General features: G+C 42.1%; 1 protein-coding gene across 1 annotated transcript in view; it reads right to left on the minus strand.

Moving 5' to 3' along the window:
* The window catches only part of sdk2b (sidekick cell adhesion molecule 2b), a 248,762-nt gene that overhangs the window by 64,416 nt on the left and 170,242 nt on the right, over nucleotides 1-14,104 (minus strand). Inside the window, exons 2-3 of the mRNA XM_076759286.1 lie at nucleotides 13,136-13,295; nucleotides 735-841 (exon numbers count right to left, since the gene is read on the minus strand). Of these exons, the coding sequence (XP_076615401.1) occupies nucleotides 735-841; nucleotides 13,136-13,295 (267 nt within the window). The remainder of the gene's footprint in view (nucleotides 1-734; nucleotides 842-13,135; nucleotides 13,296-14,104) is intronic.

Raw genomic sequence — 14,104 nt, forward strand, 5'->3', positions numbered from 1 at the left:
TACGCCTGGTTGGCTGCATTGTTCACTCAGGTACAGCAGTGTGTCACATCCACTCAAATGTCGCTGGAACAAGGGGAAGCCAATGAACCTGGCATACCCTGGGAAGGCAGGATAATGGGCATAGGACAGTTGTGCCTATGGGGGGGAGGGGAGGGTGTATTCAACGTGACAACGCTCCAGACACCTCTGCGGCACGTCTGTAATAGCTCGTTAACAAGATGAGGGAGCTGAGCAGCCTAAAAGTGGCGCTTGAAATTTACAGAAACACGGCGCATCTGAGCCCCATTTTCGCCAAGAAACGACAGATGTTGTTGACAAAGGAGGGAGAATGAAATAAGCGGCGGTCATATTGAAATGAAGGAAAGTTAAAAACAACCACGGCAACAATATCAATCTAATGGGAATGCTGAGTGGAACAGCTGTCCGGGTCGATAACACCCCGAATGATGCGCAGGTAGATCTTTCACCCTGCCAGCATCTGTCCCTCCCTAGTCAGTCCTTGATACAAAGGCAACCAAACAGAGTGTGGGCATACTGCGTACTCTGCATGCAGTCAAACACACACACACACACACACACACACACACACACACACACACACACACACACACACACACACACACGCACACACACACTCTCTCCCTCTCTCTCTGTATCCATCTATCATCCACCCTTTAATACAACCACTGGCACCATTCATCTGTGTTTCACCTGCATCCCGTGTTGATACTTACAGGCCACCTGCACTTCTGTGCGCCTCTGCAGAAGGGCCCCCACCCGATTCCTCACGATGCAGCGGTAGAAACCAGCATGGGAGCGATCCAGCGAAGGGATTAGGTACCTTTAATAAGTAAACACACACACAAAAGATACGTGTGAGGATTCTCTTAAATTGCAATAAACTGGTAAACTAATTAAGACAAAAGTTGAAATCAAAAGGGTACTTATGTAAGTGCACAAACACAGGCATTTGCAAATTTGTAAGCACGAACGTGCTGAAAAGGCACAAACACACATCAGCGTCTGAGCACACACATACACGCACACACACAAACTTAAGACCATCTAATAGAGGAACAAGGGCACAGAGGACATCGGAGCTTAGCTGTTGTTTATTCCAATGATAATGATGCTCGGGAGGTTAACCCAGCTACCACAGCGAAGCTCTCCCCCAAGACACACACTTACATAGACAGGCACAGACAACAAACACTTGCATTCAAATTTATTCGATGTAAACACACATGTGCACATTTGCACAAAATCCCCTGGGACAAAGGTTGAAGCAGTATGTCTCCAGCAGTTGACACTCTCCCTATGACCTTGACTTCAGTGTCCAGCTGTGGTGGCAGTACTGCCTCCCTGCCATGTGGAGGCAGCGTAGCATACACTTTTATAAAGCTGCTGTGTGTCAGGGACTGTTGGGTAGACTAACAATTGACTTGATATGTTATATCTGGAGCCACATCTGGTGATACACCTGATGCCAAAAGAGTAAGTGGCAAGAGAGGACGAGTAAAATGCTGGAATTCAGTGATTCTGCAAACCCTCCACTAAACCCTATAATTCAAAACATATCTTGAAAATTTCCATAGAAGTTGTTGTCTCTGCAAAAATGTACTTTATTTACACTTATATTAATACCTCACTTATTTTGAAATGTGTTGCAGACAAAGTTTTAAACAGGTAAAAATGCACTCGTAGACGCTTGCAACACATCTTATTTTTCAACTTTTACACTTTCAGTATTGTAAAATACACACACCTTTCACTAGAACGTATAAGAGCGTCAGCATGCTGCAAACGACTTGCTTGTTGGATTGTTGAACAGCGTCTGAGACCCCCACTCCCACACCATTCCAACATTGGAACAATAAAATAAAAAAAAAAAATCCCAGAAGCGACAATCTGACAATCACACCCACATCATGCAGCGATTGGTCTGAACTTCGCACTCGAGCCCTTGTTTCATTGTTCACACAGTGGCTTCTGTTACGGTTCATGTGCACAACTGAGCACAACAACATGAATACCTTCGCGGAGGGACTTTCCAAAAGTGTTTGCCAACGTCGCCATTTGTATGATTCACTGAATTGACACTGCAACAACAGGAACAAGACTCAAAGCTCTTGCAGAGAGATCAGGAAGTGTGATGCAGCCAGAAGGAAGCTACAATGAACAAGTGGTCGCTGAAAACAAGTGTGCATTTTTGCCTTTGTGTACAGTGCGCACTGAACTCTAATGCTCCTCTGTGTGTGTGTGTGTGTGTGTGTGTGTGTGTAACACCTTGTAGATTCCACTGTTAGAAAGGCATCACTTCTGCATCATTCGTGAACTAACAACTACGGGCTACTGGCTTCAGACGCAGAGTCCCGCGGATACTCGTGAGTGATCAGCATTTGTTTGACTGTGCGCCTATCTTCCATATCTGCAACACATCAGAGTATCTGTGAGAGATACAGAACTGAATGTGTCTATTTTGAGCCATTCAAGTCATTCATTTTAGAGATCTGCCATCTAGACTGCTCAGAACGCCAGGCATCAGCTTCTTAACAGCCTTTCAATAACTAATAAATGGCACTGCAGTGGGAGATACACGGAGCGGCCAACTGTTAAAGTGGTTGCACAGACGGTCTCTAATGGCATGTTACATGGCAGCACAACGTGTAGAAGTTGTGAATTAGCCTACAGCGAGTTGTACATGTTTAATTCGAGTCACTCTAGCACAACACATTCTTGTCAAAATAAATACTTCTGGTGGGAGGTGAAACAGTTGCCACAATAAGTGCGCTTGCCATCTTTGCTGTCACATTCCCGCATGATATGTGCTCAAGAGTACTCACCGTACTGCCAGGCAGACTGCCTGCATATAACCTTCAGAGGTGGGATGTACCGGTTTCTATAGTAACCACATGCAATTTGTTGAAAGTTTTTTTTTTTTTTTTATGTGATTTAACCTTTTGTTTAAAGAGTTATTTTTTGCATGAATAAATGTTTGGGAAGAGCACAAGTGAATAAAAGAGAAGTAAAAGAGAGCAATTCGAAAGTTCAGGAGTGCTCTCAACAAGCTGTTTGCAGCAAAGTTTGAATCCTTGAAAAAATAAAGCTACAATTGAGGATTACGCAGACACATAATAGGAGTCATCATACTCTAAAAAAAAAGCGCTGTTTGTGTGTGATGCACAAACAAACAGTGCTCCTCTTGACTTGTACTGAATATACATTAACAGAGCCTGAAGGAATTCAGGAAAAAGTTTTTACAAATTGCCGAAGGCTTAAGAGGAAAGAAGTTAAATGAAACGATACTTTTAAAGAGGTGATGTAAAAATTAGCTAACCACACGCTTAGCTGACTAAATGAATGTAAAACAAAATCTAAATATTTGAGCAGATCTGTCTACAGAGAACCTGAATATCTTTCCAAGTCCTTGTGATTTTGATCAGGCTGACAAAAACCCTGCTGCTGTTGAAGGACTGGGGTTATATACGCCTTCAGGGTTGGGATGAAATATCAGTTCATGCTGACTCGTAAATGATCATACATACATTTACTGATGGGTGACAAAGAAAAACCAACATCCAACCAGGAGCTGCCAGAACAAGTTCAATGTCTACGAGTCTCTGAACCGGATGGAGCACAATTCTTCCAAAACACACTCCCTCATTTAGTGTTTTGATGATGGTGGAGGAGAGCGTTACCACTCATACTCGTTAAACCATTCAGTTCCCCCGGCTCTGTACAGAAACGCCTGCATTTCTTTTTTTATCCACTCAGTCCAGGTTTTTCACCAGTCTGTATGCATCTCATAAGCGTCAGGAAACACACTTCAACATGCAAGATCACTGACTCATTCAACAGCCACTTGTTTGCTTTGCCACTCAAACAGAAAGGGGACAATTCGTACCTGGCAAGCAGTCTGGTTGCAGACCAATCTGAACCATGCAGAGAGAATGAAGCACGGGCATGTTGTCATTCTTTATAGCAAACTAGCGACCATCAGTGCTTTCATATGGCTCATTCATTGGGCAGTATGCACTCAAATTTGCACTGCCTCTCGAAATCTAAAATCTCTAAAATCCATACGCGTTGCTTAAGCAATCATTCCTGCAACCAGCTGACCGTGTCAAGGCGGGTGGCCGTGTCGTCGGATAAGAACACCTTTCAGACCTGGAACATTTTCTCCTCCAACAGGAACATGATATAAGGCTCAAATAATACAACGATACAAAATCGGCAATTCAGTCTGGTTATCAGGCTAATATGTTGGATTATTAACATCTGCTTCTCCTGTGTTATTTCGATAACTTGAGAATGTCTAGACAGCTGCCTTTGTGCTTTGGGAGTGGCTGCTAACAAATGGAAGCGGCGCTGCAATAACAAATGGTTGGATGTGTTCGAAGGTTGTTAATATCTATAAGAAAAAATGAAATCTGAAATCAAACCTCATTAGCGGCAGCGGCAGACGGACCCAGAGGACTAAATGAGTTTTAGCCCAAAGTGTGTTAAAGCTTAATCAACTAATCAGGAGTCTGTATTAATGATGTGTGACTCCTTTCATATGTTCCATCAACTAAATGATGACAATAAATTAACACAATTACGTATATGTGTTATGCGTAGATGGAAGTGAGATGAGGTAAGCAGATGATGGAATAGTGTGCGCAAGAGAAAGGAGTGACAGAAAAGCCAAAGTGTGACTCACATCATAGTTTGAGTGGAGAAGAAGCAGACATTAAGAGAGAGATCGCTGACAGGTGGTGTCGGTGCTCCAAGTTTAACCTCGCTGAGGCCTACCGAGAATTCACCCCAGAGCCAGAACCTTCAGGGTGACTTTAGACAGTACTCTCTCTCTCTTTCTGTCTCCCTCTTTCACTCTGTCCCTTATATAATGAATACAATTAACCTTTGCGGAGCTGTGCGCGTTGGCAGCAGGTAGGGGGAGTCAGCGGGGGCTCGCTGTGTTGGACAGAGATTGATTGATGTTCCTGTGGTCAGCGCACTCCGTCAGATCCCCTTTAATTAGCCCCACTCAGGAGAAATGATTAGACGGAGGAGTGGCAGGGAGACAGATAGAGGGACATGAAAAAGAGGGAGGACTGGGTATGAAGTGGGTTTGAGATGGAGGCTGGAGAATGAACTGAGGGAAGGAGGGAGAAAGAGGGAGCGAAAGATAAAGGGATGGTAGGGCGTGATTGGCAAAACTATAATCCTTGATTGAAGATGGCTGCAGCGCACTTTATAGTGAGTGTTCACATAATAACATCACACCTGTGCCCAAGGATAGCTCCAATAACATTTTACTTAAATTGCTGGTTATACAGTAGGATTATAAACCCTCACACGCACATCGTGAGGACGTTGTAATTATGCCCGAACTGCATGACAGTAAATCACAATTCACCATAAAGCATCATAAATCTGGGATGAGCCGATAATGACACATCTTTTATCCCCAGCGTCAATGCATTCGCTATAATTTAAACATTTTTTTCCTGTTATTTCAGTTAATGTAATTTCCCTGCTAAACACGGCAAATCTGATCTTAAAGGGTGTCTTTTGCAATACATCATGTCACGCAACAACTGTTTTACAGCTCATAATAAACGCAGACGCTTAGCACAGTGTGTCACGGCTCACTTTTAATGATGTTTTTTATTCTCATTGTATTGTTTGGAGTTTGTGAAAAGGTCAACACCCTCTTATAACAGTTTGATGTCATTTTACTTTCGCTAATGAGTTCGCTTACGGCATTGTGGCACACTTGTAAGAGCTCAACAGCTTGTGCATTCAGTATCATAACAATAGCAAATTATTACTTTTGACAGCCTTATTACTTATTTATTTTTGGGATCTTGATGGATTGATGTGTGTCATTATTCTAATAGGATGATTATAAGCTTGTGCCGTGCATATCATGATTTAAAATAACCATAACAGAAAGCAACAAGCCAAGTGTGACGAACACACTGACACATAATCAAATGCAGACATTTTCAGGTTTTAGTGAGCTATAGGTGATGTATCAGAAAGCAGCTCCTCATCGTCCAATGCAAATCAATAATGTACTCTATAGTGCTGAGAATGTATTGAGATCATCCTCTAAATTCTATAGGATGAGAGTTCTTCATTCTGATCTTGTTCTCTCTTCTTAATACCCACCACATACAACACATGACAGGTAATGGGGACTTCTGGCTGAAGTTACTGGAAATCAATAGTGGGTAATGCATCTACAGGCCCAGAGGGAGAGCCTCAACATGCTCTGTATGGACAAAACCGATGGACAACTGTTTGATGTAGGCAGTTTACGCAACCTGTCGACTGTTTTTTGTCACTCCCTTTTATATATCAATGTGTCCACTTAATCATTTTGTTCTCTATATAATTTACCAGCCTTGATCCCTGTAAAAGCCAGCTTCCCCTGAGCTGCACAGACATTGCTAGACACAGTCCTTAAGGCAATGAGGCATCTCTGCTGGCTGGTCTGGTGTTGCATGTTCACATACAACATTATCCTACTCATTTAAAGTACAGGCACACATAACCACACCACAAATATGTAACAAGCACAAGGCTGGAGGCTGGAGTAGTGGGGGGGTGCAGTTTGAGCTTGCAGCAGAATCGCACCCACTTACTGGCAGAGCTGGGTATCGACCTGAAGTGCTTTAGCGCAGACCAATATCTGTCACTTAAATTGGGCATCAAATATCAAAAGTTGCCATTAAAATGCTCAGCCAATCTATATCCATTCTGTGACATATGTGTTGAATTGCATTCACTGTATAATGCAAAAGCAGCAGCCACACACTCTCTTTTGGAACATTTTGTGGGTCTGTTTAAATCACAGAGAAGCCTGCAGACACCAGCACCCCTGCCAGCCCCCATTTCAATGTAGGTCAGCACTAAACGTTTGGGAACCTCACCACTATGTTTCTATCCTACCATATCAAACTGGAGACACGGCATTACGCAAATTCATACCATACTGTGTCAACACAGTCAGAAGTATGATAGTAAGAGTTGGACAAACCATTATATGCACATGATACATGCGGGTGAATGGTATGCCCTGGAGCATTAATGGCACCAGAGACAAGTATATGTGAATGGTTGTACCATCAGGCTCGTTGTTACTGTAGTCAGATGTCCTTGTGCTTATACAGAAATGTTTCATAATGCTAGCTGCGGATCAGTCATTAGAAAGGCACCCATACCTGCCGACAGCAAAATGACACTGAAACTCAATAAGACGCACACAATCATACACAAACACGCTAAATGGGCATAATAAAATGAACGCTGTCATTTTTTCGCTCTCACTCTCGCACTTGCACTTTCTGACTCACTCCATTTCGCCACAGAAAACAAGACATGAGCGAGCACGAGGGGAGAGAGAGAAAGGTAAAGAAAAAAGAAAAAAAAGAAAAATCTATTGTATCTGGGGGCTGTGGAGAAGAATGCCAGGGAGATAGAAAATGGACATTTTTTTAGTTACAGAGGGGAATCCATTAAGGTCACACAGAGAGAGACGGTGCCTGGCTGGCTCTGTCCGAGCCCTGCCAGTCCCTGACAAGATGGGATGCAAGTACAGAACCAATTGCAGGCAAGTTTTCCGCCTGTATTTGGATGTTGCTGCTACTCCCTCTCCTTAGCAAGAATGTCGCTGATCTCATTAGAACAAATATGGTGACAAAATGAACAAGGATAACACAATCAAATTCAATCAAATAGCCTGATTGAACTGAATCAGTTGAACCAGTCAGCCGAAACACACACAATCAATTTCTGTTGCTCGTGTATTGGAAAGTCTGTCATCCCACATTTAGTTAAAGACTACCTATTGTGGGAAATTATGTTACATGAATATACACTGTATTAGCTGTAGAGGCATACAGGATATGCTCATTTTGTCCAGTGAAGTGGCTCTTCATGCTTTATCATTATTCTGTTTATTTTTCATATACTGCTTTCATTCACAATCTAAGGGCTTTTCACAGCCTCGTGGCAGAACCTTCAACAGCGGAAATTAGAGCAGACGTGGAGGGATCTCCCATAGATTAAAACAAACTGGCTCAACAAAATGATATGCTTGAATTTAATGCGACACAGTGAAAGCGTGTGGAAGTGAGCAGCAGCAGCAGCAGCGGTGATAGCAGTGCATGGATTTGTGAGATGTGCTGAATGGTGCTAAACTTAAGAAAACAACATGCAGGGAGGATGCTTTCCATGTTTTGTTGATTCCTCATCCCGTTGCATGTTTCAAATATGCACCTTAACCTTCCCTCTGATCCACACATACATTTGGGACATCGCGCTGGCTGCAATGTGTTAACAAGCAAAGAGTTTTGGCTGTGTGTTTAAGGTATTTATGACAGAAAAAAGAAATATATGAGACGAAGACATTTTAACTGTCTCCAAATTATCTGGTTGTGGAGGACTCTGCTCTTCGGGGATGCTGGGAATGGTTTTGACAAATTACTCTTTATGGCAGCCAAAATAAGATGAAAATAAAAGTGGTTCTGCTTTCAACATAATTTGGTTTCTATTCTTGCTGAAATTATATCACAACATTAAGAGTTGGAACCAGTAAATATTCAGAAAAAGAATTCAGAAACAGAACAATAGAATAATACCCAACTAACATTTATTCATTAAAGGGTTTGAAGCTCAATCACGTGTATCACATCATCAGAATATCTGATGGTGTGTGAGGTCTGAAGCCTGACATCATTTTACATATATGCACATGCGCACACACACACACGCACACACAACATCACAGACCACTACTTTGTCCCCTGCTTTTCCTTCATTTCCATCTAGTTAGCAAGCTGGGCTCGTCATCTCGTCCCCCAGACATGGAATAATATCGTACTGAACTTGTGTTAATTTGTTCAGAGCCACCATGAAATTATATCTGTTAAAAAAAAACTGTGGACGCTCAGCGGCACTTCACGTATGAGTGGATTAAAATGAGGCAGACAGGATGAACAAAGAGGAAGGATGAAAGAGAGATCAAGAGTGTGAAGAGAGGTGAAGAGAGGATTTTCAGGAAATACACGACTGCAACTTAGAGCCTGTTTACCCCTGGTATTAACACGTGTTCTGAGTGATCCAGTCACAAGTGGGCAGCTATAAGTATGTCAGTTCACACCTGCCATTACAAGGCATCTCCTCAGGCGTCTCGAGTGACCACTTCTGATCGGATCTTAACCTCCCCGATCTATATGCAAATAAACACATCCATCGTTCCGTTGGTGAATACCAAATGCTTTGTTGATTTTATCCAGCAGTCTAACAGTGGCTTCACACGAAGGAAGAAATAACTTAATGTATAACATTTGCAAAATACACAACAAGGTCCAAATATTGAAGAATTTGTCGTACCCAGAGTTTAAAAAGTTCCTAATAACACAACTCACGAAGTTGCAAGAGTTTTTAAGTAAGTCTGGGGACAAAGAAGTAGCCTATGATGCCAATATGAATTTGCAAATTTGGCATGTTTACTGTCAATAAAATGTTGTCTTCATGGTGAAATCAGTTGAAATATACAAACACCTAGCTGCTAAATGTTGGTAGGTGAGAGACACTGTTGAGTTGGAGTAGCTGACAGGCTGGTGCAGCGATGACGAGCTGACACAATGCTTTTTCAACAAAAGAAAGAAGCTCATGTATTGATTTAATGCTGAATTTACAAGAAGGCACAAATGATAACGAATTGTGACTGACCACCAAGGACACATGTTAACACCAAGTGTAAACAGGCTCTTAATCTACATATCTACCTACAGTACCTGTCTGTCATTTGGATAAGATAAAAAGACAAAACAAAACATTTTTATACACAATACAAATGTGTTACTGGCATATTTCTGAGCACGCTGTCACATTTATCAGAGACCAGTCATTACTGGAGAGACAGAAGTTACACTCTATTATGATAGCTGTCAAAATGCTAATCTCATTTTCTATGTTTTTCTTCTGTCTTAATCGTGAAAAGCAAAGCTGACCAAGAAAGCACTTCTTTTGTTGTGATTGTATTGTGGGGGAAAAATAATTTTCACCGCTCAGAATTTGACAACAGCAACGGACAGTAAGCAAACAGAGATAAAAAAAATAAAAATAAAAAAATCCAAAACGTGTGACGCTGAAACTGCCATGTCCTCCTTATCATGCCATTTCATTTTCGTCTGTGACTGACTGTTGATTAGATTACTTCTACTCTGAACCCGTGTTTCTGCTATGTCCTTTTTATTTTATTTTATTTTATTTTTTGCTGTCTGTCTATCATTCCACGATATGAAAACTGAGGAAAAGGTTACTATTCCCTAAAGGAAACACAGGCTACACTCCACCAACTCAGCCGAGAACCAATTGACAAACAAAAATGACTCTTGAGGTTGGATTAATAATTTACTCTCTTAATTAAGTTTCTAGGTTAATTGGCATCACAAAGGCTGGTGACGTGCCAGGTAAACACCCCTGAGGTTTTGGTCATGTGATAGGAAGCTGTGGTGCTGTGCTGTGTATTTATAGACCAGCTGATCGACTACAGCATTGTGTGCAGGATAATTCATGGGTTCAAAAATCTTTAATTGTATTGGATATAATCTTCAATCTTAATTAAGTTGCATCTAAATTTGGAGATAAATGTTTGTAGTAATTATTTAGGAACAAAGAAAGCTGGACGATAGCCAAATGGTGTGAATACACGTGCATCTGTGACTGGTTGGCACATGGACACAATGTAGGTTATGTTGTTGTTATGTGACAGCAGTCAATGCTGTTCCCTCCCAAGCCTGGCACTCCCCCTGCTAGATCACTAAAAGTGTGCCACTCTCTTACCTTTTCCAGCATTCTCTGTCTTACACACACACACACACCTATAAGTTGCATAGTAATACCCCCCCACACACACACCTTGCAGTATTGATCGGTTGCCAGAGGACACAAGGTCAAGTCGCATAGTGTCAATATTTAAAGCAGCACTCAGCACTGGGGACCTCTACCATAACCTCATTAATATGGGGGTCTGCTCTGCTCAAATACTCTGCTGTCGCAGAGAAAGGGCGACTTGAGGAGTGAGGAGGACTGCACACCTACACACAAACACCTCACACACAGTCACACGTACACACACAGTACCCTTTTACATGCAGAAAGCTGATGAAACACACAAAGAAATGAACTGATACACACGACAGTATGTATATCTGAGACGTAACAAATGTTGAAGTTGCCCTCTTAGATTACATTTTTATTTCCTTTATATATGTCATGCAGTGATGCACAGCACAGTAATGGATCATCCTGAACCATAAACCAATGGGATGTCAGTTAAGCACAGAAAGATGGATTCACTCACAGGATTTGAGGGAAATTTCCTTACTCGTCAGTGTTACGGTTTACATCTCTTTATGCAGGAGAGGTTGCACTATTAAAGATTCTCGAATTTCACTTTATTCCAACAGCTTTACCTCGTTGAGTCTAAACTTGCAATGATTAATTGTCAATTAGTTTGATAATCAATTAATCAGTTTGATTAATTTTCTAAGAAAAAAAAGTCTAAATTCTGTAGTCCCAGCTGCTTACATGTGAATATTTTCTAGTTCCTTCAACCCTGTGTTTTGAGGACAAAACAAGACACTTGAGGAAGTCATCTTGCGCCTTGGGAAACACTGATAAATGTATTTTCACCATTTTCTAACATTTTAAAGACAAAAACTAACAAATGTCTGGTCGATTAATCAAGAAAATAATTAACTGATTTATGTGCAATTAAAATCATTTTTGGTTGCAGCCCTAGTTGAGTCAGCATTCAAACTGTGTATATTGAGCCACGTGCTAGCCGTGCTGACTCAACCTGGCAGCCAAAAATGGCACTGGCCCTATTAATTAACAAATCAAATCAGGTAACTCCACCTCCATCATGCCTGAGCACCTCGGAGTGAAAAACGTACCTTTTCAACTGGCCTCATACTTTTATATAGAATACACACACACACACACACACACACACACACACACACACACACACACACACACGCAGAATCCTGTGCAGCTTTGTGCCTGACTACTTGTTTAATCACCCATTCTATCACTCAATCACTCACTCAATAACACAGTCAAAGAGGCCCTGAGGCTCCAACTGACAATGTTATTTTGATCAATTGTTATAGCATGTGTGTGTCAGTTCTGCCCTTCCTATCCCTCTGTTCCCACTCTGATCTTATCTGTCTCCAGAGACTGTCAGGAGAAAGGCCCAGCTCCATCAACAAGGCTGATGTTGCTTGTATGGTCACCCTCTGTTGTTTTCACATACACACTCTTTCTCACATACGATCACGACAGTTCAGCTAAGATCAGCAAAGTGTGTGTCAACGAGATTTCTGTCGATCCTCCAGTGCTTCATTTACACTGCTGTCTGCACACATGCATACACACACTAACACGCGGCGCAGGCACACTGCTCTCTGCGATAAGAGCAATGTTTGCCACTTTACAGATCTTCCAGTTACCATTAAAGATGGTTTATCTCCTGCCCTAACCCTCATTCACTCCTTTCGCTTGCATGCTGCCTCTCTGGAGAGAGTGATGGAGGTCACAGAGCCACAAGGGGAAAGGAGTGAGGCAGAAGCGAGAAAGGGAAAAAAGGAAAGCACCAAGAGCTTCTCCTTTATTTAGTAGGATACTCCATGATGAAACTACGTGTGTTAAAAATGTACATGTAGAATACTACACTGCCCTACAGGGACAGCAATAACTACAGAAATGGTAAAGGCAGGGGAAAAATGTTCTGAAGTTCTGAGTCTTAACTTTATCGCAATTAAATACTAATGACACTAAATCACCTAAATTTCATTAGACGCAGACCCTGAAGTTGCAGTTACTGCTACACCACAACTAAGCTAGGCTAATGTTTGTTACCTTTTAATAAGACTAATGTAGATTTGGCTATTTCCTTCCAAATCATTCGATTGGTCAAGGTCATACATATAGTCTTGGCAATCACTCGATCAAGACACGGTGAGAGTTTACGGCACTATGATCAGTAGATCTGACATGGTGATCATAGTGAAAGACAATTGTGAAGTCTGATCCTGGCATTGATCAAATTTATTCAGTTTGTCCTCACCTGTACTCTAGTGAGAAGCGGGTCAGCTCCGTGCTGTTGTGGATCCATTTGAACTCCAGTGGCCAGCTTCCTTCAGCCATACAGGTCAGCACCAGCCTGTTGCGTTCCAGATGGAGCTGGCTGCGCACCGGCTCAGTCTTGAAGTAGGGAGGCACATCATCTGTAAAGAATAAAGAATGGAACTGAAGTTTTTCTTTTTTTACCGAGACATTTTGCCGCTAAACTAAGCCAAAGGAAACTACCTCAAAAAGCATCTGAATAAAGAACACCCACTCTTAAATCCCACACACATCCATGAACCCGGAGGCACAAATGTGCACATGAAAACACAGAGTAAAGAATGACAGGAGAGACGTGTGATCTTTAGGGATAAGAGAGAAAGAAGAAAATTTGTTTCATGGGAACTCATCTTTCATCCTGATAAGGTAGGCACAGATGAAGAGCAAACATCACGCTGTCAAACTTCTGAAAAACATTTTGAACAGAAAGACTTGAACAGAGGAGCAACTGCAGTTGGTGCTTACATCTATCTGACTGTAACAGACTGTCGATGGTCAGATGCTAGGATCTCACCTAAGACAAAATAAACTCTGCGGCATTATCGCTGGCTTGTAAACACCAAGCTGCCACACTCCAGATGGAAAACTCTCTCTGAACGTGTCCCATTTGGAGCTACCTAATCTCACGTTGCTTGTGTTGGGTGATCTTGACTTGCTCTGGGAGTGTCAGAGATGTCTGGCTAACAGGGAAGAGGGAAGCAGAGGCATCAAGTCGTGATAGATTGCTCCTGCGTCTCCTGCTCTGTGTATTTGTGTGTCAGTAACTCATTGGCACAGCACACCACTTTCCTCCAAGCTAGACAGCGCAGACAGGAGAGGAGTGAAGCCGAGGAGGAGGCATGAAATCCTTTCACCATTCGTTCGCCTCCACTTCGTTTCGCTTTGTCTTTCGCTCTCTCTATGTTTCTTG

The sequence above is a fragment of the Chaetodon auriga genome, chromosome 20 (assembly GCF_051107435.1).
Source record: "Chaetodon auriga isolate fChaAug3 chromosome 20, fChaAug3.hap1, whole genome shotgun sequence".
Classification (NCBI taxonomy): Eukaryota; Metazoa; Chordata; class Actinopteri; order Chaetodontiformes; family Chaetodontidae; genus Chaetodon; species Chaetodon auriga.